General features: G+C 57.5%; 2 protein-coding genes and 1 long non-coding RNA gene across 8 annotated transcripts in view; 1 reads left to right on the plus strand and 2 right to left on the minus strand.

Moving 5' to 3' along the window:
* The window catches only part of LOC132674320 (uncharacterized), a 38,568-nt gene extending 37,525 nt beyond the window's left edge, over nt 1-1,043 (minus strand). For 3 of the 4 annotated variants that reach the window (XR_013550133.2, XR_013550131.2, XR_013550132.2), the window contains exon 1: nt 365-1,043. This is a non-coding gene — a long non-coding RNA (uncharacterized LOC132674320). The remainder of the gene's footprint in view (nt 1-364) is intronic. The other variant, XR_013550134.2, reaches the window with a different exon arrangement.
* Nucleotides 1,032-16,664, plus strand: INPPL1 (inositol polyphosphate phosphatase like 1). 3 transcript variants are annotated; one of them, XM_060605708.3, is made up of 29 exons: nt 1,032-1,257; nt 2,287-2,695; nt 5,528-5,591; nt 5,673-5,823; nt 6,057-6,177; nt 6,430-6,570; nt 6,813-6,906; nt 7,014-7,103; nt 7,284-7,382; nt 7,496-7,646; nt 7,734-7,840; nt 8,138-8,240; nt 8,325-8,521; nt 8,842-8,959; nt 9,789-9,885; nt 10,174-10,312; nt 10,433-10,532; nt 10,633-10,721; nt 11,020-11,101; nt 11,226-11,315; nt 11,869-11,982; nt 12,126-12,214; nt 12,691-12,778; nt 12,872-13,027; nt 13,271-13,349; nt 13,442-13,582; nt 14,675-15,347; nt 15,598-15,731; nt 15,836-16,664. In XM_060605708.3, exons 2-29 carry the CDS (start codon nt 2,499-2,501, stop codon nt 15,924-15,926), a joined length of 3,795 nt encoding a protein of 1,264 aa, XP_060461691.1. In that variant the 5' UTR covers nt 1,032-1,257; nt 2,287-2,498; the 3' UTR covers nt 15,927-16,664. The 3 variants fall into 3 exon arrangements, with proteins under 3 accessions (XP_060461691.1, XP_060461690.1, XP_060461692.1); XM_060605707.3 differs by lacking the exon at nt 1,032-1,257 and adding an exon at nt 1,301-1,429; XM_060605709.3 differs by lacking the exons at nt 1,032-1,257; nt 15,598-15,731 and adding an exon at nt 1,301-1,429.
* PHOX2A (paired like homeobox 2A) lies at nt 16,595-21,388 on the minus strand. The gene is made up of 3 exons (XM_078433130.2): nt 21,020-21,388; nt 18,659-18,850; nt 16,595-17,796 (listed from the first exon to the last, which is right to left on the minus strand). The coding sequence occupies exons 1-3, from the start codon at nt 21,234-21,236 to the stop codon at nt 17,297-17,299; spliced, it is 909 nt and encodes a 302-aa protein (XP_078289256.1). The 5' UTR covers nt 21,237-21,388; the 3' UTR covers nt 16,595-17,296.
* Between the last annotated feature and the right edge of the window lie 3,507 nt (nt 21,389-24,895).

Consider the following 24,895-nt stretch of genomic DNA (forward strand, 5'->3'; position numbering starts at 1 on the left):
AATGTTCAAGAGTCTAGAATTGGTTTAGCCCTGCTGCAGCCAGGAGGATGGGAAAAGGTTGGAAAGTCTTGGGGGCTTCCCAGGGGCAGAAGCCTGGCCTCTCCTCTGGCGATTGCTAGATACGCCTGTTCTGTCTCTACACATCCCCCAGGAACTAGGCCTGAGTAGGTCTCTGGGTCTCCCCCTGGGGAAGTCTTTGTCTCTACATCCCCCTCACAGTCATCTCCAAAAAGGCACAGGTACCTCTCTGAGACACCAGGCAGGTTGGTGATCAAGCTAGGACTAGAACCCAGGTATGAAGTTTCCTAGTCCAGGTCTCTTCCCTCCCCACCGCACCAGGGTGTCCCCTTCATGGCAGACTCACCTTCCCTCATTTCTAGAGCTGAGTGACGGGAAAAGTCGGGCAGTTTGGAGGATGACTTATGGGGTTCCTGGAGGGGTCTAGAGACACTGTTGGGTGTGGGGGGGCTGTCTCTTAGTCACTATATTTACCTAGTCGGGAAAGCCCCCACAGAGCCCATTCCGTATCCCAAGCTTTGGTCCCGCTGGGTTAAACAAATACTTATTGGAAATAGAGGAAGGAGCTTGTAGGGACTGACCCAGGCACAGGTTCAATTGAGCAAAGTGAAAGTTCTCTCCCAGGTTAAAGGAGATAGGCCGACGGTGGCTCAGGAGTTGGCAGCAGTGGGAGCCAGGATGGAGGCCTGCGCCTTTAAGGAGCTAAGGGGCGGAGGGGCGGGGCAGGAAGCGGACTCCCGGGAGACGCTGCCACAGGCTAGGTCTTTTTTGGGGGGAAGGGGCGGGCCAGACCCTCCATGGGCCCCGCCCCCTTTCCGGCGACCGTGTTCCCCCCACCCTCCCGCCAAGGGCGGGCGTCTGAGCGGGGGTGTCTGAACGTACCCGATAAGGGGAGCTCCCGGTTCGGCGTCCCGCCCACAAAGGCTCAAGTTTGTTGTCTTGGAGGGAGTAGCTGGGGCGGGGGCGGGTGCTAATAATACCCGTTCGTTCAGGCGCAGCGCTTTACAGTTTACACAGCTGTCACCTTTGTTACTCCTTAATTAATAATAAAAATAGCCGCTGTTCTGGAGCGCCTACTGGATGCCAGGCCCCGTGCCGAGAGCTTTACAAGCAGTCCCATTGAGTCGGCCAAATAACATTGCCCCCACTTTGCAGAGCGGGAAGGCGAGGCGCGGAGAGGTGCCGTGACTGGCCCGAGGTCACTCGGCGGGTCAGCGGCTCCAGGATCGGGGGGCCGGGGTAGGCGGGGCGCGGGTACTACCCCCGGCTCCGCGGAGAGCCGCGGGGGCGGAGCGGCGGGCGGGGCGGAAGGCGAGGGGGGGGTGCGGCGGCAGAGGATGGCCATCTTAAGTGGCCGTTGAGAGTCAAGGGCCGCTTCCCCCGGGAAAGGGGCATCGGAGCGGCCCAGGAGGTGGGGGTCTGCGCGCGGCGGCTGCGGTTCTGGGGAGAAGTCGGGAGCCCAGGGGTTTGAGGGAACTTTCTTCCAGAGGGCAGTTGGGGGTACTGATCTCGGACTGCTGAACCCCTCAAGGCCCCGGCCTGCGTGTATGGGGGATGGTGCCAGGGAACTTGGCAGGGAGGGGGGAAGGGCTCTGCCCCGGCTGCGAGGGGCTGCCAGGGACTGTGCCCGGGGATTCGAGGACACCGGACCTTGTCTGAGGGTGTATGGGAGACCAGGTCTCAATGGGGGGAGGGGGGATTTACCCCCGCGGGATTTGTCGGGGGCTGGCCCCAGTGGAGTTTGAGGGTTCAGGTCTAAGAGGGGCCTAGATTTCATGGGAGTTGAAGGTCCAGGCCGCTCGGATAACGAGGATAAGGATGGGAAGAGGTTCATCTTGGATCCCTCGCAGGTTTTGGGAACTCGACCCTTTGAGGCTGCAAGGGGAGCTGAATGAAAAGGATTTGGGGTGGAATTAGACGATTATGGGAATTGGGGGTCATACCATTGCGATTACTAGAGACGGCTTATTTTCCGGAGAGGGGGCCGGGATCCAAAGTGTCCAGAAGCAGGGTGGGGGAACTTGACCTTCGTTGGGGGGATGGTTGGGGGCTGGATCTCTAAGGGGTGGTGATGGCAGGGCAGGATCATTGTGGGTTTGGGGGATCCTGCGGGAATGTGGGGGCCATCATCCCCGCGGGGAAGATGGTGGGGGTAGGGGCGGGCCGGGCCGTGGGCCGAGCGGAGGGGGAGGGGGCCGGCCGCCGGCTCAGCGCTGCGCTCCTGCCCCTCCCCCGCCGCCTCTGAACAAACTTTTCTTTCTCTTCAAGTTGAGGCCGGCGCTGCAGGCGGCGGCGGCGGCGGCGGCGCGGCGAACAAGGCGGCCTGCGCGGCAGAGCGCGGAGCCCCAGACATCCAGCCCGGTCCGGTCCGCGGATCCTCAGGGCCCGGGCCCGGGCCCGCCCCCAGCCTCAGCCCCGAACGTCCCGGGGCGGATGGCGCGGGGCGGTGGGCGCGGGAGGCGCTGAGCCCTGCACGCGCCATGGCTTCGGCTTGCGGGGCGCCGTGCCTGGGGGGTGCGGGGCCCGGGGGCGCGCTGGGCAGCCCGGCCCCCGCCTGGTACCACCGCGACCTGAGCCGAGCTGCCGCCGAGGAGCTGCTGGCCCGGGCAGGCCGCGATGGCAGCTTCCTGGTCCGAGACAGCGAGAGCGTGGCGGGAGCTTTCGCGCTCTGTGTCCTGTGAGTGGGCTGGGGCTCCTGGCGGGCGGGGGCACGGCCCAGGTTCCTTGCATGTGCGCGGAGGGCCTGGGACAGTGGGACGTCTGCGCCCTCCACAGTGGGAGCTTTGGCTTTAAGCTGGGACTGAGGAAGGATGTAGGGGGCACTTCCTTCCTGCTGTGTCTGGGGACACTTTCTGGGGCAGGGAGGGCAGAGTATGTGGGGTCCTGTTAAACAGGGTGGCTGTAATAGGGAAAAATGCAGGGAGTCTCTGGCAGACCCCCTCAGGCACCCTCCAGGCAGGAGGGGCGGGAGGGAGTGAGGATGTGTGGATGTGTGTTCCGGGGTTATATGCAGTTCTGTTTATACAGGGATTGGGTGTTAAGAGCTGTAGGCATAGAGGGAGTTGGGGCCAGAGAGACTGATGGATATGTGAGGATGCCCAGCAGCTTCCTGTGCCGCCAGGACTGAAATTGGGACCTGCCTGGCGGTAGATGTCTGGGGCTGGTGGAGCAGAGTGGTGTTGAGAAAAGGGGATGTGAGGCTATATGGGGCCGTGTCATTATTTCATGAATCAATGGGCGCGTTCATGTGCCCTGGCTCTGGGCCCCAGTCCTGGGCATCCTGGCTGCCCTAGCCCTGAGCTATGGGTGCTGAATGTGGAGCCAGACTTGGCAGCTCCCTGAACGGATCTCATCCTGGGCCTGTACCCATGAGCTGTATGTGGCAGTGGTGCCGGGTGCGTTTGGTATGTTTGGAGCCTTCTCCCTGAGCTGTCTCCTGCACCCCGTGGTCTGATACTAGGTGGGCTCCTGTGGGCCTTGTTAGGATCTGGTAATATTCCTCAGCCTCGTGAACCCTCCCAAACCCCTGTCGTTCTGTCCCTTACCCCTCTGTTCTCCTCACTTCTTTGGGGGTACATGGGCATAGGCCAGTGGTTCTCAGTTGAGGTTGATTTTACCCCTCAGGGACACTTGGCGACGTTTGGAGACATTTTTGGTTGTCACAAGTGGGATATAGTGCTACTGGCATCTAGTGGGTAAAAGCCAGTGATGCCACCACACATCCTAAAATGCACAGGATAGTCCCTCACAACAAAGAACTATGCAGTCCAAAATTTTAGTAGTGTTGGCGTTGAGAAACCCCGGCCTGGGCAGTGGACCTGAAGACGAAGAGGAAGGGGTCCCCTAAATCTCAGCTTATGCATCAAGTCTGACGTCCAGTAGGAGAGACTAACAAGGGACAGCTTCCGCAGATAAATATCACGGAGTCCTGCCTCCCAGCCCCCTCTGAGGCATATCCCCTAATTAGAGAGGGGAGGGAGGCAGGTGCTGGCTCAGCTGTTGAGTGGGAGGGGGACAGCTGGGCCTGTGTCTAGGGGAGGAACATTATTGTCCCAAGAGGGGAGAGCCCAGACTCCACTGCCAGGGGAGGAGATGGGTGGAGTGAGGGTCTGTCTGTGTCAGGGGCTTTGGCTTTGCCAGCTGACTCTGGCTCCTCCTTGCATCTCTGCAGCCCGGGGATGGGGGGAGGGGTCAGAAATGGGATAGAAGCCTGGGGGTAGGTGGTGAGAAACATACTTGCTTACCTGTAGGTGGGTAACATTTCCGGACACACCCCTGCTCCAACAGGCACAGGCAATCTGACCGGCAGGTCGGGATACAGGCACTGGGCTCTGCCCTGGCTTTAAGTCCCAGCTCTGCCTTTTACTTAAAAGTGAGGCAAATCACTTTTCCTCTTTGAGCCTATTTCCTCTTCTGGAGAATGGAGTTGGTGCTCATATCTGTACCAAAATGTGAGGATTAAATGAGATCACATCTGTGGGGTGTTGAGTACCCAGCCTGTCATGCAGACAGGGCTCAGTTCATGGGTTGCTTATGTTATAAATACAGACCCACAGTCCACAAACCAGTGCACAAAGACACCCGCACAGAATGTTGCCCCGTCAGCATCCAGGAGAGTGCCCAAAGGGGGCTTACTTGAGGTGGGGGATGGACTGTGGCCAAGGTGTAGGGTCTCCTCAAACAGGCATTCGGTCCTCTGGTGCCAGTGTCCCCCTCCTGCCCAGCACACACATGGACCCGGGTGGCACCGTTGAGCAAGTTTACCTGAGGTATGGCTGCAAGAGAGTCTTTGCCCCCATTGAGTGTGGCCTGTGCTGCCCAGGCCTGGCTCAGCTGTCACCTGCTCAGCTGTTGCTGCCACCTGTCAGTACCCCTCTTGCCCCTCCTCAGTTTGGCGCTCTTACAAGCCTGGGTCTGCCACAGGGGACCCCTTGGGTCATCCCAATTTCCTGGTATCTGGGGAAGGGGGACAGAAGCTGGGATACCCGCATACTCCCTAGCAAAAATGGCCCCTGACACACCCAGCTCCAGTAGAGGCAGACACCAATGTAAACACAGACAGCAGGGACACACGTGTGTTAGCACATTGCCTATGCATGCAAACAGAGGTTACCAGGCTTCTGAGGACTCTTACTCTGGCGGGGGGCCAGAGCTGGTACCACAGCCCGAGGGGCTGTTTAGACAGCTGTGGAGGCCACAAAAGAGCTGCCTGTTGCTTCCCGGGCCCTGTGGTGGGTGTGGAGCCTATGTAGGTCTGGCTGGGGTGGGAGGGGGGGGGATGCTGCTGGTCATTCCTGCTCTTGTTGGCAACACTAGCAGGCTAGAAGTAGACTGGCAGGTCTAGAAGTAGACTGGCCTCATCATTAACCCTGTGTGGACTGAGTAAAGGATTTTAGGAAAACTAACCTGAGTGGGCTGGGGGCTGAGCCTGGTGGCAGGAGGAGAGGGGACCTTGGGGCTTAGACCCCAGCTTGGGGGCGACAGATTCTGACCCCTGCTTTGTCATCAGGTATCAGAAGCATGTGCATACATACAGAATTCTACCTGATGGAGAAGACTTCCTGGCCGTGCAGGTAGGAGCTTGGACCCCAAACCCTGACCTTGATTCCAGCCTGTGACTGGCTGATTTTTCTCCCACCCTTGCTTGCTCGCAGACCTCGCAGGGCGTGCCCGTGCGCCGCTTCCAGACCCTGGGCGAGCTCATCGGCCTGTATGCCCAGCCCAACCAGGGCCTTGTGTGCGCCCTGCTGCTCCCTGTGGAGCGGGAGCGAGAGCCAGACCCACCGGACGACCGTGATGCCTCAGGTGCTGCCTGCTGTGCCGTGTGCATATGTCTTCTCTGTCCCTTCCCCAGACACCACCTGTTTTTTCCCATCACATCTTCTCAACCTGCCTGCCCTAAAGCCCCCTGCCCCTAACCATGATACCAGAGCCCTTTACCCCACCTCTGTGGAAGTCTCTGATAGCCACAGCATCCCCCCATACTTCAATGAGAATGGGGAGGCCCAAACAGCTGCCCCACTGACTCCTGTCCACAGATGGGGAGGATGAGAAGCCCCCACTGCCCCCGCGCTCTGGCTCCACCAGTATTTCTGCCCCCATGGGGCCTGGCAGCCCCCCAGCAGCCCCTGAGACTCCCACAACTCCAGCTGCTGAGAGGTAAGACCGCAACCCCCTACGCCGAACAGGAATTCCCTTTCTCCTCTGAGAACTTGTCCTCATCAAAGGTAGAGAGACCTTCCCAGCCCCCACTCCTCCCCCAGGGATCTTCATCCCATCTCAGCCCCAGAGGTAGACTCCCTGATCCATGGTGCTCCAATTGTTACCAGTACTATCTCCTCTAGGGATAGGGTGGCAGTGCTGGGACAGGGTCAGCAGATTCTTCACTGACTTTTTAACCCCTCCCTGAAGTGCTCCCAATGGGCTGAGTACTGTCTCGCACGAGTACCTGAAGGGTAGCTACGGACTGGACCTGGAGGCTGTGCGAGGTGGAGCCAGCAACCTGCCCCATCTTACCCGCACCCTGGCCACCTCCTGCCGGAGGCTGCACAGGTACCTGGGGCACCCAACACCATGCATGCAGCCTCTCCTCTGACCTGTCCTCGCCTGCCCCCTTGCTGCACAAATGCTCTGACCTCTGATCTCTGGCCCTGAACAGGGAGCCAGCTGTTGCCTCCTGACTTGTCCTCACCTGAACCCTCGTATCCTCATCGTAGAGGCTGAAGCTGCACACTCAGCCCCCCTTCCCCATACTTGGGTCGGGGTAGGGAGTTCTGACCTACTGTCTCCCCTAGTGAGGTGGACAAGGTCCTGTCGGGCCTGGAGATCCTGTCCAAGGTGTTTGACCAGCAGAGCTCTCCCATGGTGACCCGCCTTTTGCAGCAGCAGGTGGGATTGTGAGGAGACCTGTGGGGAAGGGGTTCATGTTCCGGGTTGGGTGGGGGACCTCCTGCGCGGTGGCCGCATGTTACAAACCTTATTCTTTCTCTGTGCAGAATCCACCACAGACTGGGGAGCAGGAACTAGAGAGCCTGGTACTGAAGCTGTCTGTGTTAAAGGATTTCCTGTCAGGCATCCAGAAAAAGGTAGCCTTAACCCTGACCTCTGACCTGACCTAGCAGTCTGAGTATTTGCGTTGGCCTAACTGATCTCAACCCTGAATCTACAGTTTAGCATTGACCCCACATCAACTGTATCCCCCCTCGCCCCAGCTTTCAGCATGTCCCCTGACCTTGCCCGCCCTTCCCTGCCCTTCCCCACTCCAGGCCCTGAAGGCCCTGCAGGACATGAGCTCCACAGCCCCACCGGCCCCGCTGCAGCCATCCATACGTAAGGCCAAGACCATCCCCGTGCAGGCCTTTGAGGTACACGGAGGGGTGACAGGTGGGGCCTCATGGGCCAAAGAGCAGCTGGAGATGAAGGGGGTGTCACCTGCCCTGAGGTCTTTTCAGCAGCCTATACACCTCCTGACCTGCAGGTGAAGCTGGATGTGACCCTGGGTGACCTGACCAAGATTGGGAAGTCACAGAAGTTCACGCTGAGCGTGGATGTGGAGGGTGGGCGGCTGGTGCTGCTGCGGAGACAGCGGGACTCACAGGAGGACTGGACGACCTTCACACATGACCGCAGTGAGCCAGGGAGCAACCTGGGGTGGTGGGCAGGGTGGCCTCCAGGCCTTGGTGCACAGGCCAGTGTAACCATCCTCCATCCCCTAGTCCGCCAGCTCATTAAGTCCCAGCGTGTCCAGAACAAGCTGGGAGTTGTGTTTGAGAAGGAGAAGGATCGGACGCAGCGCAAGGACTTCATCTTTGTCAGTGCCCGGGTGAGTGGCATGTTGGGCTAGGCCCTGGGGGCTGCAGGGGTCCCCTGTGGGATGGGAAGAGAGGGAACACGTGATGTAGGCCGGTCATCCCTCTTGGCAGGAGTGGGTCTGACAGGGTAGAGAGTATGTGTACTGAAAATGGGTGGCCTGAGGGCAGAGTCAAATGGTCATTCAGTGAGCGTTTATTGAGCACCTGTTGTCTGCTTGAGTAGTGGATATGCAGTGAACTCACAGGCATGACCTCATGGGACCTACCACCTACCAGGGACCTCCCCTAACTAGTTGCTGTCCCCCCAGAAGCGGGAGGCCTTCTGCCAGCTGCTGCAGCTCATGAAGAACAAGCACTCGAAGCAAGATGAGCCCGACATGATCTCTGTCTTCATAGGCACCTGGAATATGGGTCAGGCCCAGGTTGGGGCTGGGATGGGAGAGAGGAATAGCCCCAGGTCAAGGGCCTGACCGCCCCCATCCCCTTCGCCTCCAGGAAGCGTACCACCTCCGAAAAACGTGACATCTTGGTTCACATCGAAGGGTCTAGGGAAAACCCTGGATGAAGTCACAGTGACCATACCCCATGACATCTATGTCTTTGGGACCCAGGAGAACTCGGTGGGCGACCGCGAGTGGCTGGACCTACTACGCGGGGGCCTCAAGGAGCTCACAGATCTGGATTACCGCCCGGTGAGGGGGTCATCTTGTCCAGTCCCCCTCCTCACACACCACCCCAAACTATCCTACTTCACCTCATGGGTGACGCTGGGGAGCACAACTTGACTGGCTTTTCCCTTGGTCCCTGGGCATATCCTTTAGGAGGTCTAACCCGAGTCCTTCATGCTATGGGAACGTGCTGTGTTTTTCTCTGGCACCTCAGGAAAAAGGGGTAGTAGAGACCTTCCTATCCTATGACTGACAGAACAGTCTGTAGTGTAGGTGGGGGTGGGAGGGGAATGCGGACAGTGGCCCCGGTCCAGGGCCAGAGTGACCCCAAACCCTCTACCCAGATTGCCATGCAGTCACTGTGGAACATCAAGGTGGCTGTGCTGGTCAAGCCAGAGCACGAGAACCGAATCAGCCACGTCAGTACATCCAGCGTGAAGACTGGCATCGCCAACACCCTGGGTGAGCAGGGTGGGCAGGGTCCCTCTGTCCACGCCTCCTGCTTCCTCTCCAGCTCACAGTCTCCTCCTTTTGGTTGCTCCCAGCTTTCTTATATAGAGAGCCCTCCCCCCATTTTTTTTAAAGTGTGTTTATTTTGAGAGAGACAGTTAGCAGGAGGGAAGGGGGCAGGGCAGAGAGAGAACCCCAAGCAGGCTCTGTGCTGTCAGCATGGAGCCTGATGTAGGGCTCAAACTCATGAAATGTGAGATCATGACCTGAGCTGAAATCAAGAGTCAGAGGCTCAACCCACTGAGCCACCCGGCACCCCTATAGAGAGCCCTTTGTAAAGCATATTCATATTCCAAATCTCTTCCAGCACCACTAGGAAGGCAGGGCCAGGATAATTACCTCTATTTCATAGATGATAAAACTCAAAAAGACCCAAAAAACACTCAGGCCCAGAGTCGCTGAGTGACCTCTCCAAGGTCACACGACTAGTATGTGGAGGACTTGGCAGAGTGCCCAGGTCTCTTGGTTTGTGGTCCAGTGCTCCCTCAGCATAGATTCTGCTCAGAATCTGCAAGTCCTTTCAGCGTCACCTTTGGGATCCCCTGTGATCTCCAGGGGCCTTGTTCACACATGCAGAGAAACTCGGTCCATCCAGATGGACCGTGTGTGATCTGTGTGGCACCTCCAGGGAAGGAGGGGATGTGTTCAGGGGCCTGCCTGCCTCATAAGACTGCGGGGGGGAGTTGGGAGAACCTTCCCACTGCTGCTTTGAGGGGCAGAGGGGAGACTTGGGAGCCCTCTAGATGTGACACAGGCCTTCTTTTCTTGCTTGCCCTGACAGGAAACAAGGGGGCTGTGGGTGTCTCCTTCATGTTTAATGGCACCTCATTTGGCTTTGTGAATTGCCACCTTACCTCGGGAAATGAGAAAACTGCCCGGTGAGGGGGGCACCTCCCCAAGTCTTTACCCTCATTCCCTATTCACCTGAGACCTATTCCCTTTCCCATATCCCAGTCCATGACCCACCTACCTCCCTGTCCCCAGAGAGCCCCTTCTCCCTTGTCCAAACCCGAGACTGCTGTCTGTTCCTGACCTTGATCTTGTTCCCAGCTATTTCCTCTGTCCCCAGGCACCCTGAGCCCTACCCTGTACCTGACCCCAGAGACTTACCTTTCTGCCAGTCCCTGGCTCGTGACCCTGGAGGCCTCCCCCAACCCCCACCATAGGCGGAACCAGAACTACCTGGACATCCTGCGGCTGCTCTCACTAGGTGACCGACAGCTCAGTGCCTTTGACATCTCTCTGCGTTTCACTCACCTCTTCTGGTTTGGGGACCTCAACTACCGCCTGGACATGGATATCCAGGTGCAAACAGGGCCAGTGGTGACTGGTAGGGGAGCTGGGCTGGGGGGCCAGTTGGGATCCTACCTCTGACTCTGGCTGTGGGTCAAGAGGGAGTTTTCAGTCTTTGTGTCCTCACCACAGGAGATCCTCAACTACATCAGCAGGAAGGAGTTTGAGCCCCTGCTCAGAGTGGACCAGCTCAACTTGGAGCGTGAGAAACACAAGGTCTTTCTTCGATTCAGTGAGTGTGGACCTGTCAGGAGGTCTCTAAGGGATGGGGCCTTTACGATACTCCTGGGTCTTCAGGGCCCTGATCCATACTTGTTCCCTGCCTTTCCTAGGTGAGGAGGAGATCTCCTTCCCACCCACCTACCGCTATGAGCGGGGTTCCCGGGACACATATGCCTGGCACAAGCAGAAGCCAACTGGGGTGAGTGAAGGGAACGAGGCAGGTTTGGGGGCGGAGTGCTTGGGAGACTCCCCTGGCCTGCAGTGAATCAAGGGTACATGTCTGGTCAAGGGTCTGGGCAGTTACTATTCCAGCTTCTGTGGTTCCTCTGAGGCCTTAGGGGTGATCCTGAGTGTTACAAGGACCCAAGAAGGGAGGTAGGCACGGGGGCCTGGTGTGGTGGGAGCATAGGGCCTCATCAGCTCTGCAGCTCTGGGTGGGGCTCATGCTGAGCAACCCCAGCTATTGAACCTGACCATGCTGCCATCTCCTGCCCCAGGTCCGGACCAATGTGCCTTCATGGTGTGACCGGATTCTCTGGAAATCCTACCCTGAGACCCACATCATCTGCAATTCCTATGGTCAGAGTTTCCTGGACAGGGTGATGGGCAGTCCTGGGTGGTCACTGTCCTGACACTGCCCTAGCTTTGGGAAGTGGGAACGGAGAATAAAGAGCTTGCCCCTGAGCTCCCATTCCTATCCCAGGTTGCACTGATGACATCGTCACCAGCGACCACTCCCCTGTGTTTGGGACATTTGAGGTTGGAGTTACCTCTCAGTTCATCTCTAAGAAAGGTGACTATTCTGGATGTGCTTGTGGGTGGATAGGCACTGGTGGTGGCCTGGGGATGTGCATAGGTTTGAATATATCTGTGCGTGTGTTTGGGTGTATACACGGACATGCGGTAATGTTTCTGAATGTGTGCTGTGTGAGGGTGTCTGTGCCTGGGGCATCATGAGAAGTACATGTCCATGAGTGTGTGTATGTGTGTGAGTATAAACGTGCATGTGTATCTGTATTTGCCTGGAACCACATGTGTACCGCTGAGTGTGCCTGGTAGTGTGGGGGATTGTTGGCAGGCCATCCCTGCAGCCATTCTCATCCTCCAGCCCTTCCTTAGATGGTCTCTCATCCTTGGGTTGTCTGTTTGCCCTGGTCCATGGTCTGGGCTTTGGGGTCTCCCCATTGGTTGCTGGGGATTGGGGAGGCCCCTCCTGGCCTTCCTTCCTGGGGCCTCCCTTACTGCTCTGCCATGACCCCTGATTTCTTTCCAGGGCTCAGTCTCTGTCCTGTTCCTCCTGTCACCCTCTCAGCCCTCCTGACTGCCTTCTTCCCTTTACCCCTCAGGTCTCTCAAAGACTTCGGACCAGGCCTACATTGAGTTTGAGAGCATTGAGGCCATTGTGAAGACAGCCAGCCGCACCAAGTTCTTCATTGAATTCTATTCCACCTGCCTGGAGGGTCAGAGGGGGGCCCCGGGCTGGGTGTGGCCTGAGAGGGATGGGGAACCAGAGGTGCCCAGACACCTTGGATATCCCCCTTGGATAGTGGGAAGGGAAGCCGGGAGGTGGCACTCAGTCGGGTATTCCCCACCCTCATCCCAGAGTACAAGAAGAGCTTTGAGAATGATGCCCAGAGCAGTGACAACATCAACTTCCTCAAGGTGCAGTGGTCTTCACGCCAGCTGCCTACGGTGAGGCTTTTGTCAGGGCCTGGGCTTGTAGGTGAGGGCACAGGGAGAGGTGCAGTGGAGCATGTCCATGTATGTGCGTGCACATGGGTGTGCGTGCACATGTGTGTGCGTGCATGCATGTGTATGTGCATGTGTGTGGTGGGGGCTGGGTATGAATGAGGATGAGGGCATTTGCTTTCTTTGAGGGGTGTGGGACCAAGTTGTAGGTTCATTTATTTGTTCACAAAAACTTTTCGAGTTTCTGCTAAATGTCAGGTCCTGTGTTAGCCATTGAGGATGCGGAAAATTAATTACGATGCTGTTAAATGTTATGAAGGGCCCATGTGGGGCTGTGTCCTCTGTGTTAAGGATTTGGGATTTTTCCCTAGTAGATGAGTGGTAGTGAGCATGGACGAGCCTAAGGGTAGGGATGAGTGGTGTCGGGTAGGAGGGGATGGTTGGGGCTTTGTTCCTCACTGGGTCTCTCTGCTCCTTAGCTCAAGCCAATTCTGGCTGACATCGAGTACCTGCAGGACCAGCACCTCCTGCTCACGGTCAAATCCATGGATGGCTACGAATCCTATGGTGAGGGGTGAGGGGTGCCAAGGGGCACAGAAAGCCAAACAGGAGACCTAGAAAGGTTTGGCAATCTGCTGGTCTACCCCATCTGCCCTTCAGGGGAGTGTGTGGTGGCACTCAAGTCCATGATTGGCAGCACAGCACAGCAGTTCCTGACCTTCCTGTCCCACCGTGGCGAGGAGACAGGCAACATCCGTGGCTCCATGAAGGTGCGGGTGCCCACAGAGCGCCTGGGCACCCGTGAGCGACTCTACGGTGGGGGCTCCACTGGGAGGGATATGGGGCATGAGATGGGGTGGTGTGGGCAGGTCTCGGAAAGGAGAACCGGGGGTGTGGGGAGAGCATGTTAGAATCCCTGGAATATTTGGAAGTTCTGCAGCCATGGTTGGGAGTGGGCCTGCCCTGAGGAGTAGCTGGAAAGAGGCTGGTAGGCCCAGTGGGTATCTAGGGTCCAGGACCCCAGGTCCTCTCTGAGTCTCTTTTCTCTTCCTCCCCCAGAGTGGATCAGCATTGATAAGGACGAGGCAGGAGCAAAGAGCAAAGCCCCCTCTGTGTCTCGAGGCAGCCAGGATCCCAGGTGAGCTGGGGTTGTGCTGGGTGTCCCATGAAGGGGTACCCGGGGGCTTTGGGACAGCCTCTACAGCATCTCCTCCCTATACACCCCGGCAGGTCAGGGAACCGCAAGCCAGCCCCCGCAGAGGCGGCCTGCCCACTGTCCAGGTTATTCGAAGAACCAGAGAAACCACCACCAACTGGGAGGCCCCCAGCCCCACCTCGAGCCGCTCCCCGGGAGGAGCCCTTGACCTCCAGGTGAGAGAAGGAACCTGTTATCCCCCCACTTTAACTATTGCTATGTTTGGTTCTCACGGCCAGCCTGGGGATCATTTGCTGCTTGAGTGTTCTGACGCCCCATGGCTGGGAGTGCCAGGGCTCTACACCCGTGGCCACTCTGGCCAGCCAATCCCCTCTTCGGCGTGGCTCTCTGAATCCAAAGGAGCACAGTGAGCCTTTCCTCCCCATTCTGCCTTAAAAAATAGAATTAGAAGTTGTTTTTGCAATAGTTCCTTCCATGTAAACAGATTTAGCTTGAGCTTTCTGTTTGGCTTCAGCCTGGGATTTCCCTCAGTGCATACTATGGGACCACAGTCCTACAAGATGCCCTATTGGAAATGGGTTTGGGAAACGGTTCTTGCTAGATTCTTTTCTTAGATAGTCCAGTGCACACTAGTGTTCGCAAAAGCTCTGAGCATGTGGACAGGAAGGAAACTGTTTTTCAACTCTGTTGAATATAGTTTCCCAAACTTAATGTGCTAGGAAACTTCTTTTCCACACAGTAACTATTAATACCCTGGGGAACTAGTATTCTGTGGATCATACTCTTGGAAAGTGAGGCTTACTTTCTAATTATATCCAACTGTCGATTGAACTTCAATAAAAGCTGCTAGGTACGGTTTGGTGCTTTTTCACTCATCTTCACCTGTTATCAGTCGCCTTGGTTTTATCCTCAGGCTTGAGTAAAACTAACCTGAATCCCTGGGTAAGATTCCTCAGTAGATTGGCCTCAGATGCCTCCAGAGGCTTTCAAACTCTGGCTGATCATTCCCATTAAAGGCCTTCATTGCCTTGACTTCTGGCACCTGTTTGCACTGATTTACGCTCTGAGAATTTTAGCAAGTAAGGCTAGGAAGTTTAGAGATTATCTGTTCAACTGCCATGTCTACTCGACTTTAGAGATGAAGACCAGAGGGCCAGAGAGGGAAAGCAATGTGCTCAAGGTCTCATGCAATTCTAGGACCAGGGACCCTTATCTCCTGACTCCCAGTACAGTTCTCCTTCCACTGCACCCATTGCCTTCACTTTGGTCTCTGGGTCCTGACTTAATTATCCTGCTCCCAAATGCAGGTTGAAGGCAGAGGGGGCTCCAGAGCCGGAAGGGGTGGTGGCCCCCCCACCCAAGAACAGCTTCAATAACCCTGCCTACTACGTCCTTGAAGGGGTCCCACACCAGCTGCTGCCCCCGGAGCCACCCTCGCCTGCCAGGACCCCTGTCCCACCTGCCACCAAGAACAAAGTGGCCATCACAGTGCCTGCTCCACAGCTTGGGCGCCACCGGCCCCCCCATGTGGGAGAGGGGAGCTCATCAGATGAGGAGTCTGGGGGCACACTGCCCCCTCCAGACTTTCCACCACCACCACTGCCAGACTCGGCCATCTTCCTGCCCCCCAGCCTGGACCCTTTGACAGGGCCAGTGGTCAGGGGCCGCAGTGGGGGTGAGGCCCGTGGCCCACCACCTCCCAAGGCCCATCCAAGACCCCCACTACCCCCAGGCCCCTCACCTACCAGCACTTTCCTGGGGGAGGTAGCCAGTGGGGACGATCGTTCCTGCTCAGTGCTGCAGATGGCCAAGACGCTGAGTGAGGTGGACTATGCTCCTGCTGGGCCTGGCCGCTCAGTGCTTCTGCCAGGCCCCCTGGAGCTGCAGCCACCCCGAGGACTGCCCTCAGACTATGGCCGGCCTCTCAGCTTCCCTCCACCTCGCATCAGAGAGAGCATCCAGGAGGACCTGGCAGAGGAGGTGTGTGGACGAGGGGTGGCTGTCTGTGTGTACCTGAGGTGGTATCTTCTTCCTTCACCATTCAGCACTTAGTAGTGTCCCCTCTGCCCTGAGCTGGGCACTGGAGAGTTTGGGGGAGGGGAGGGGAACACTTCAATCAGCCCTAGTTCTTGCCTCCTTCCTGAGAGCACGTGGTAGAAAGTGGCTGTCTGCAGGTGCTTCTCTGTGTGGGTACCCTCAGTGCTCCCCCTGACGTGCCCTATTCCCTCAGGCTCCGTGCCCGCAGGGCGGGCGGGCCAGCGGGCTGGGCGAGGCGGGCATGGGCGCCTGGCTGCGGGCCATCGGTTTGGAGCGCTATGAGGAGGGCCTGGTGCACAATGGCTGGGACGACCTGGAGTTTCTCAGGTGGGGGCGGGGCTGGAGGCGGATGGGTGGGTCTGACCCCTGGGGCGGAGCTACGGGCCCTCAAGACCACTTCGCGGATCTCCCAGCCTATCTTACCCCTACAGCGACATCACCGAGGAGGACCTGGAGGAGGCCGGGGTGCAGGACCCGGCTCACAAGCGCCTCCTTCTGGACACCCTGCAGCTCAGCAAGTGATAGCGGTGGCACTGCGAATCTGCGAACTCAGCGCCCCTCCCCGCCCCTACTAAGGCCCAGCCTTAGCCCCAAAGTTGAAAATTATGAGGGGTGGGGCAGTACCTCTCTGCCTATTTATTGGGGATCTGCGTTCCCCACTGCCCAATCATGTTGGAATGCCCTAATTAGGACATCCTGCCCTTCACCTTTTACAGCAGAGTCAGTTGCCGTAATTACCAAGGACTTTGGTTATTCTGGTGCTGACCTCCCTTTCTGGACCCCTACTCCCAGTCCCGGGGGTGCCTGTAGGGTCCATTTGGGTACGTCTGGGCCCCCACTTCACCGCGGTTTCTGCTGCCCTCTATCTGGCCTTGAACCACAGTCGGGGGTTCTCAGCTAGGACCTCTCCCAACCCCAACTCTGGGGGTGTCCGTCCGGAAATGAAGGAATAGCCCAAGGACTGGGCTGGGGTTTATTTAAGCTTTTCTGCGTGGGTTTAGGGAGGGCAGGCACTTTAATATTATTGGGGCCGGTTGGGGGTGGGGAGAAGAATCTTGGGCCATAAAGTGCTAGTTTGCTTAGTTCTCACTGTCTCCTGGTCTATACCACCATGGGGTGCGGATGCGTGGCAGCAGTGGCTTCCTCGCTGGTTGCAAGGGGGACCGTCTCTTGCAGGCAGCGTAGCCCCATCCTGAGTACTCAGAAGGGTTGCCAGCGTGATGTCTTCAATAAATTAAGTTTTATTTGGATTGAGCAAAACTCACCTCAATAAATTACAAGTTTTTCAAAGGAAAAGAACAACAACAACCAAAAAAAAAAAAAAAAAAAATCAGGAAAGAGGTAACCCCTCTGTCCCGATGCCCTGGCAGCCAGCCCCTCTGCTCTGAACCGGCCTAACCTCTGCGCCAGACCGGCTGGGAATGGGAGGGGACAAATTGGCAGTGGGACCCTTCAGGCGGCTCATTATCCCAACGACGACCAGAACGGGTGGGGTCAGTGTGGGTTGGCCCAGGGGCTAGAGCAGCAGGCTGGTGGCTAAGTGACCCAGCCAGCTGCAGAGCTAGGCTGTTACTGAACTTGAGGACCCTCACATTCCAGCGCTGTTATTTCATCCCGGTTCCAAAGAAAACCAAGCTGGAATTGGGGAGGGGAGGGGGGGCGGCCCCAGTGAAAAGTACCCCGCTCTGCTGGGTAGGGTAGGTGAGGAGGAGAGTGTCTCTGACTTGATCTCTCTCCAAAGCTGGGGAGGGCACACCTACGGGTCAGACATGGTAGGGGTAGGGACGGATGGGCACTTCAGGCGGGCGCCCGAATGGGGAGGGACTCTGTCAGGTCCTGGAGGGGCAAGGACGTCTCTGGGGGGCAGGCCCGGAGCCTCCAGAGTCCGGCGGCTAGAAGAGATTGGTCTTCAGGGCCGGCCCAGGCTTCCGGTGGAAGGAGGACAGAACCCCCGAGAAGGGCCCCGGCCCGGGTTCCGCCGGCTGCCAGGCCTTAAGCAGCTCCGCCGCGCCCGCGCCCGGCCCGCCGCCCCCGCCGCCCGCCACGCCGGCCCACAAGGGGCCCTTGAGCGGCTGTGGCCCGGGGCCAGGGCCGGGCCCGGAGCCCAGGGCGGCAGGCAGCGGGCTGGGGCTCAGACGCGGGCTGGCCAGGCCGGGGGCGGGCGGCGGCGGCAGCGACGCGGTGCTGTCGGGCGTAGGGCTGCACGTGGACTCCTTGGAGTCGTCGTCCTCGGACGAGCAGCGCGCCTCGCCCTTTTTGGCGCCCGCCGCGCCCGCCGCACCCTTGGCGCTGGCGGCACGCTCCTGTTTGCGGAACTTGGCCCGGCGGTTCTGGAACCAGACCTGCGGGCACAGGGGCCGGTCAGGCCGAGGCCGCAAGGCGCGGGTGAGCCCTCAGTCCAGAAGGGACCGGATCAGGATTATTGCCAGCTTTCTGAGCGTTGGCCCCTCGGCCCTCCACTTGACCCGTTGCCCTCCTCACCTCTCTGTTCACCTCTTCTCCTCCACTTGCCCTTTCCTTCCAGGTCTTCCCCCTTGGGATCTGCTCACCCGCGGACCCAGTGTTCTTGGTCTCCGGGACTCCGCCTTCGCTCCCCTCCCTCATCACCCAAAGCCCTGCCCCGAAGTCCTTCCTACACGAAGCTCCAGGAATTTCCACCTGGGGTGTCCAACGGCGGTTGAGAACGGGTTGGGGCACAGGGGAAACCTTTTGTTCAGGGTCTCCAGTAAGGGCGGACCAGCTCAACCTCTGTACTGGATTTCTGAGATAGACAACAGAATCTACCCTGGCCCGGCTCTCCTGGGCCCTGTGCCTGCCCAGAGCCCGGGATTTCCCGGCTCGGGGATTTCACAGCTGCAGACCTGGGGAGGGGACGTGGAGGAGCTCACTGGCTTTCCCGTATTCGTCTGCCTCACTTGGCACTGAAGCCTCCCCGGGCTCCCGCTCTACCCACTCGGCCTCCTTCCAGGATTCCGCACGCCTGTCCCTGCTAGGGAGACTAAGGGGGAAATCTGGGGGGCTGAACACGCAGATCTCCCTAGGGCCTCAGGTCTGCCGAGTCCTGGCCCCCTCGCCTACCGCAGCTGCCCATCCTCTCCTTCCCAACCACCCCCAGACCGCGCCCTAGCTCCTGGTCCCAGCTCTCCGCCCCCAGGCTGCACCTGCCTGCCACTCTGTCCCGTGGCCCCCAGGTGTCGGGCACTGACTTCCCACCCCCTGACACGCGCACACTCCCGTTTACACACGCAAAACACGCACCTGCACGCGAGCCTCCGTGAGGTCGATCTTGAGCGCCAGCTCCTCACGCGTGTAAATATCGGGGTAGTGAGTTTCTGCGAAGACGCGCTCCAGCTCTTTGAGCTGCGCGCTCGTGAACGTGGTGCGGATGCGCCGCTGCTTGCGCTTCTCATGCAGGCCCGACGGCTCCGGGAAGAACTTGTAGGGCACTAGGGGTGTGTGCAGGAAGGGGGAGCAAAGAGGGTGAAGGTGTGAGGGGCAGAGCTCAGCCGGCTGTGTCCTGCCCCTGAGATCGCTCGCGGTCCCTGCCCCTTCCCTGGCCCCTCGGCTTCCTCCTTTCAGTCTCCAATTGAGCCTCTTCCCTACCGTTCAGTGGAGCTGGCAGGAATGAAGACGGACAGGGCGCAGGTAGACATGGGGCCCAAGAGCAGAGGAGAAGGAACCAGGATCTGATCCTCAGGTCAAGACCGCTGACCTGGCCTCACCCACCGCCTTGTTCCCTAATCTCCCTCCAGTCCACTTGCCCCTCCGATCTCCGCTTGGGTGTTTCTGCCTTGGTCAGTCTGCCCGTTTGGTTTCAGGCTGTGCCATGTCCACCTTAACCTTGGCTGTCACGTCTTATCAGTATCGTGAGTCTTCCCAGTACCAGTTCTGGACCTGGCTGGGTGACTGAGACTCCCTGGCCTGGGTCTACTTTCAGCCCTGCCTGTGTACATTCTGCCATGTAGGGACTTGGCCCCCTCTACCCTGCCATTTCTCTTCTCCTAGGCTTCATTTTCTCAGCCCCCTCTCATGCCTCATTTTCCTCCAGATGTTGATCCCCCTCTCCTCTTCCTCATCTCTCTCCATCCGCATCTCTCTTCAGCTTTCCCCTTCTGAACCATTCTTCTCTTTGTGGCCATTGAGAAGAGTCCGTATTTCTCCCCACCCAGGTTCCTTCACCTTCTTCTTGCCCTTCTCATTCCTCCCAGGCACGTCTGTGTCCCAACTCCCCCACAGCCAGCCCTACCCCCCTCCCTCATTCTCTTCCCATCCTTGTCTCCCATTTACCCCATCCCAATCCCCATTGCCCCACAGCCAGTGTTGCTGACACTGTCTCCTCATCCCTGTCTCCAAGCCCTGCTTAGGTGTCCATATCCTTTAGGGGTCCCTAATATCCTTCATCTTTGTCCTATGTCCCTAGTTCTCTATCTCCCCCCTAATCCTTGTCTCTAACACCCCATTCCTATCCCATCTTCCTCATCGCTGTTGCCAGTCTTCCTTGGTTCCCATCTCCCATAATTCCTGTCCCCATCACCTAGTTCTTATCTCTATCTCCCCAGCCCTGGGTCCCCATTTCTCCCATGGTCCCCAATCTTCCTGTCTTTGCTCACACTTCTCTGTATCTGTCCTCAACTCCCCATCTCAGAACTCCATCTCTCTGGGGCCCATATCCCCATTTCCTGACTGTATCTCCCCAATCCTCATCCTCATCTGGCCCAGACTACCCAATCTCCCCATCCTTGTTCCAGTGTTTGCCTCCATCTTGCTGGTTTTCATTTCTCCAAATCTAGGTTCCTATCGCACCATCCCTCCCCACCCTTCAGGCCCCAATCTTCTACTTGGGTCCCAGTGGTGTTCTCAGGAAGGAAGGAGATAAGGACATTGGGTGGGGCAGCTTGGACTCTAACCGTGAGATGGGGATGGCTGAGAGGCTCCATGAGGTTGAGGGTTCAGATGGGGACTTGAATCAAGAGGCTTGGAAGTGGTGGGGGCTGCCTCTGGGTTCTGCAGGACTCTAGCTGGGAGAGGCCCCAGGGGGAACGAAAGTGGCTTAACTCTTTTCTTCTGGCAACAGAACGGGATTCAGTGGTGCAAGAGGGTCAGGACACAGGCAGGATGGGTTCAAAACCAAGCAGGAGGGGCTTGATGATGCTGGGGCTCTAGGAAGGTTTCCATGTGGGCAGCTCAGCTGCTGCAGGAGCCCTTGCTGGGGGTCAGACATGAAGTGGGGTGGGGATAAGGATGGGATCTGATTGGATTGAGCCTGAGTATCTTCTAAGGATACGGGGATGGAGAGGTTTGGTGGTAAGTCTTTGCAGGTGGGGACAAGTGGACCTGGTGAGGGGTCTGGGGCTGCACCAGGGATCTATTTCCCTGACCTAAAGAGCACAGGATAGGGATTTGGCAGTGAGAAAGAGGAAGGGGAAGGATGAGAGGGTGGGGCTCAACTCTGTCTAGGGGAACCCCATCTTACAGGGAGACTGGGGTTCCCGCGGGGTGTTGGAGGACAAGGATGGTGGCAGCTGTGGGGGACAGTCGCAGTCACCTGCCACATAGACCAGGGGCTGGGGTTTCCGCAGGATTTGGAGGGAGGGTTGGGCCGGGGCTGGGCTCACCTGCCGAGTAGGGCGCGGGCTGATGGTCGCGTAGAGCGCCAAGCGCGCAGTTGGAAGAGCCGAGCGCGGGGCAGGGCGGACCAGCCGCAGGGAAGGCGGGTCGCAGGGGGCTGTACTGGAAGCCGCCGGGCTGGCTGCAGGCGCCGAAATCGCCGTAGGCGGACGCCTCCATGGCCGCCACGCACGAGTCGTACGAATTGAGGTAGGAGTAGTCCATCGGCCCGGGGGTCGGGGTCGGGGGCCGGACCGGGCCGGGTCGGGTTGGGGTTGGGGTCCGGGTCCCGGGCCGGGTGGGGGTCGGGATAAGGGTTCGAGCGCCTGGCGCCGAGGACCCGAGGCCGGCTCTGAGCGCCCGCGAGTCCGCCCGCCCCGTCGCGGCCACCCTCCGCCCGGGTGCAATGCAAGTGCAGCCAGACCGGGCCCGCGCGCCTTTTAATGCTCAGGACCCCGCGGAGGGGGCGGGGCGGGGCGAGCTCCGTGGGGCGGGGCCTGGGCCTCCCAGGCCCCACCCCCAGCCACACCAGACCCCCACCCCAAAGGGTCCCCGCCACCCTCCTTGGGCTCCCGAGGTGCAGGGAGGGGTGGCGCGGGGACCGATCCCTAGAGTCCCCATCGGGCCCCAATCTGGACCAGACCTTCGCTCGCTACGCATAGTGCCAGGCTGGAGGGTCCCAACCCCTTTCCTCGGCCTCCCCACCTGCGGCCCAGCAGAAGGGAGGGGAAATAGGCCTGGCGGCGCTCATGTGAAGAAGTTAATTTAATTCGTCCCGATAACCGAGTTATTCTGATCCAGCCCCTCGGCCCCGCCCCCAGCGAGGTCCCCATCCCGGCGGGGACCACGGAGGCAGCCCAGGAGGGGGATGGAGACACGGACAAGGAAGAGACGGAGCCTGGAATAGGGACGTGGATGAAGAGAGGACACAGGGAGAGAAAGGGACAGAAACGTGATGGAGAAAGGGACAAGAGCGATACAAGTACACAGATGGAGACAAGGATGAGACATGGACCAGAGAGAGATTGGAGATGGGGCCAAGGAGGTGCACAGGGGCAGAGATGGAGACAGAGCTGAAGTGCATACAAGAGAAAAGCAGGGATGGAGATGTGGATGAGGCAGAAACAGAACAGACAAAGATAAGAAAGAGACAGAGAGGGAATGGAGAAAGAGAATGAGGAGACAGAGAAGGCACCCGCATGAGATGTGGACGGAATCAGGGATTGAGATGGAGATCAGGAGAGAGAGGAGACAAAACAGGGCAGGGACAGTGAAACACACACACGGAGGGATAGTCTCAGAGAGACAAGGCCAGAGACAGGGAGAGGAGGAACAGAGGCTGAGAGAAAGAGCTTTTGGAGAGCTGAGACCCACAGCGGGATCACCCAGAGGGTGGTAGGATTCTGGTGGAGGGGCCACGGGAGGCTGCTGAGGGGGAGGGTTGCTGCAGCCGATAGCCCTCTATCCTGATTTGGCCACAAAACCGTGCCCTGTACCTTCAGGCCAGCCTGCCTCTCCCCTCTAGTTCCCCAGCTCAGTCTTCCCTGTGTGCCTCCACACAGTGTGACTCGCTGGTCCTCAGCACCGTCCGCAAAGACTGTTTGCAATGAATGTCAGGATCAGGAGTAACTGAGTGACCCCCACACTTTCCCTAAGCCTCTTAACCACCCCCCCCCCTTTTCTTCACCAGGAAAACCACTTAGACTCTTTCTGGAGCTGGTCACAGACCTAGCCCTCAGCAGATTCAGACACAGACCTTCACACTGTGGGAAAACCAACACAGACTCCCTTCTAGAACAGAAGAGAAAAGCTTTTTGCCTTGGCAGCTTACCTGAGGTGGATTGGACAGCCTCCTCACCCAGCCCTCGGCCTCCTCCACCCAAATCTTGGTAGGTCCTACAGATGGGGGACTGAAGACCCAGAAGAAGGCCAGGGGAGGGTGGCACCTTATTACCAAAGTCCTTGCAGGATGAGAGAAGGACTCTGGGAATATCTTCTCCCAATTTACCAACTTAGTGGGGAACGTGACTATCCTCAGGTCACCCACTTCCCTGGCCACCAGTTCTTTGCTTCACACAAGGACCACCTATCTCCAATTTTTGTAACTGCTCCATGCCACAGGGGTTTTTTTGAAGTGTTTTCTCTAATTACTTTTTAGATATAAACTTCTAAAACTGGCAGCAAAATTGCTTCAAAAGTCCTCCCCACTGGTGTGTGAAGCGTATTGCTCACCTGTGACACATCCTCCACAGGAAGCCTAAGGGATCTCAGAATTGAGAAATCAGAGGTGCTCTCCTTAGACCTATTATGGCTCTCCATTGCCCTCATGATCAAATCCAAGCCCTCATTCTGGTCACAGTGTCCTCTGTACCAGTGCTCCAGCCTACCTCTACCTCTACCTCACCTTGGCTTTCTTTGAAGCCCTCACACATTGATCTTTTAGTTCATACTGTTCTCTCTAGCTGGAATGTTCATTCCACTACCCCCTCCCCCATCCAACTCCCCCTTACCTCCCCAAAACACCCAAACCTGGTGGGTTCTTGTTTATCCATCTGGTCTCAACTTGGACATTATTGTTTCCTGGAAGCCTTCTGTGATACTCCTAGACTATGTTGAGTGTCCCATAGTACCTCCCTCTCTTTTGGTTACTCATGTTACCAATATTCACAATAAAGTGCAATGTCTCAGGACAGAACTGTTACCTCCCAGTTCTACCACTGTCGAGCTCATCATTCTGTACATCACAGGTCTTCTCATGTCTGCCTGTTGAGTTAAGGAAAGCTAAGCTGGAATCTTTGTGTTGGGGAATCCCGCCCTTATTTCTGGGGAAGGAATCCTCATCCCCTGATTCTTACTCCCCACTCACCGGAAAGGGATCATCCTCCCCTTTTCATACCCTCATTCCGCAGGGACAGGAAACTTCCTTCTGCTGAGCCACCCTTCTGCCTGCAAGAAAGTTCTCCCTCGTCTGAGGAATTTGCAGGGGGCCTGATCCCTTCTCCAATGACAAAGCTGAAGCAAAGGAACAATTGAAGCTTGTAGGCAGGGACAAATAGAGATCTGAGGAGAGGCAAAGAGCTTCCGGTTCCAGTTTTCTCAGAGACCATGATCCATCCCTATCATTTCTACAGCTTGGGTTTGGTCATTGAGCTAATAAAGTCTCCTCTCTGTCTACACCTACTTTAAGTTGGGCTTCTGATACCTGCAGTCAAAAGTTCTGACCAATATAATCTCTGAGTGCTTGACACCTTTATAGGTAATCAAATATCGCAGTGGTGATTAGAAATTTTATGTAATGTGCATGTTGCACAGTTAGCAGGGCAGAAGCTGACCTTCCCATGACTCAGGGCTGTGGACTTGGAGGTTCTTTTCTCAGCAGGCAGCCATTTGCATCCTGCTGATTGGCAAAGAAACAGACATAGCCCCCCCCCCCCCCCCCAAATTCTTTGAATCCTGTCGACTACTGGGTTCAGGTCTTCCAGATGGTGGAAATAAGGGGACTTTGGAGGCTAGGCTGCGTGGTGTGGTGGTGGTGGTGGTGTGGAAGTGATATGGGGGCAGGAAAGGGGGCTTCCCGAGAACTCTTCATAAAAGAAGAAAGAAACAGAGTGGGCTGGACTCTGCAAAGACCTCACGCTCAAGAGGCTAGTGGTTGAGAGCTGATGTGGGGAGCTTGTCCTGACTAAAACTCCCTCCCACATATGCATGCATTCCTGGGGGAATAAAAAAAATGCTCTAGCACAAAATAGTGTTGCAGTAGTCTTGCTGTGATGCCTTCTTGCTGAGCATAATGTCTTCACTTCCATGAGTAATGACAGATTCTGGAGCCTGATAGCTGGTTTTAGCTCTGCCACTTACAAGCTTATGACTTAAGGTAAGTCATT

The sequence above is a fragment of the Panthera onca genome, chromosome D1 (genome assembly GCF_046562875.1).
Source record: "Panthera onca isolate mPanOnc1 chromosome D1, mPanOnc1 haplotype 2, whole genome shotgun sequence".
NCBI classification, from domain to species: domain Eukaryota; kingdom Metazoa; phylum Chordata; class Mammalia; order Carnivora; family Felidae; genus Panthera; species Panthera onca.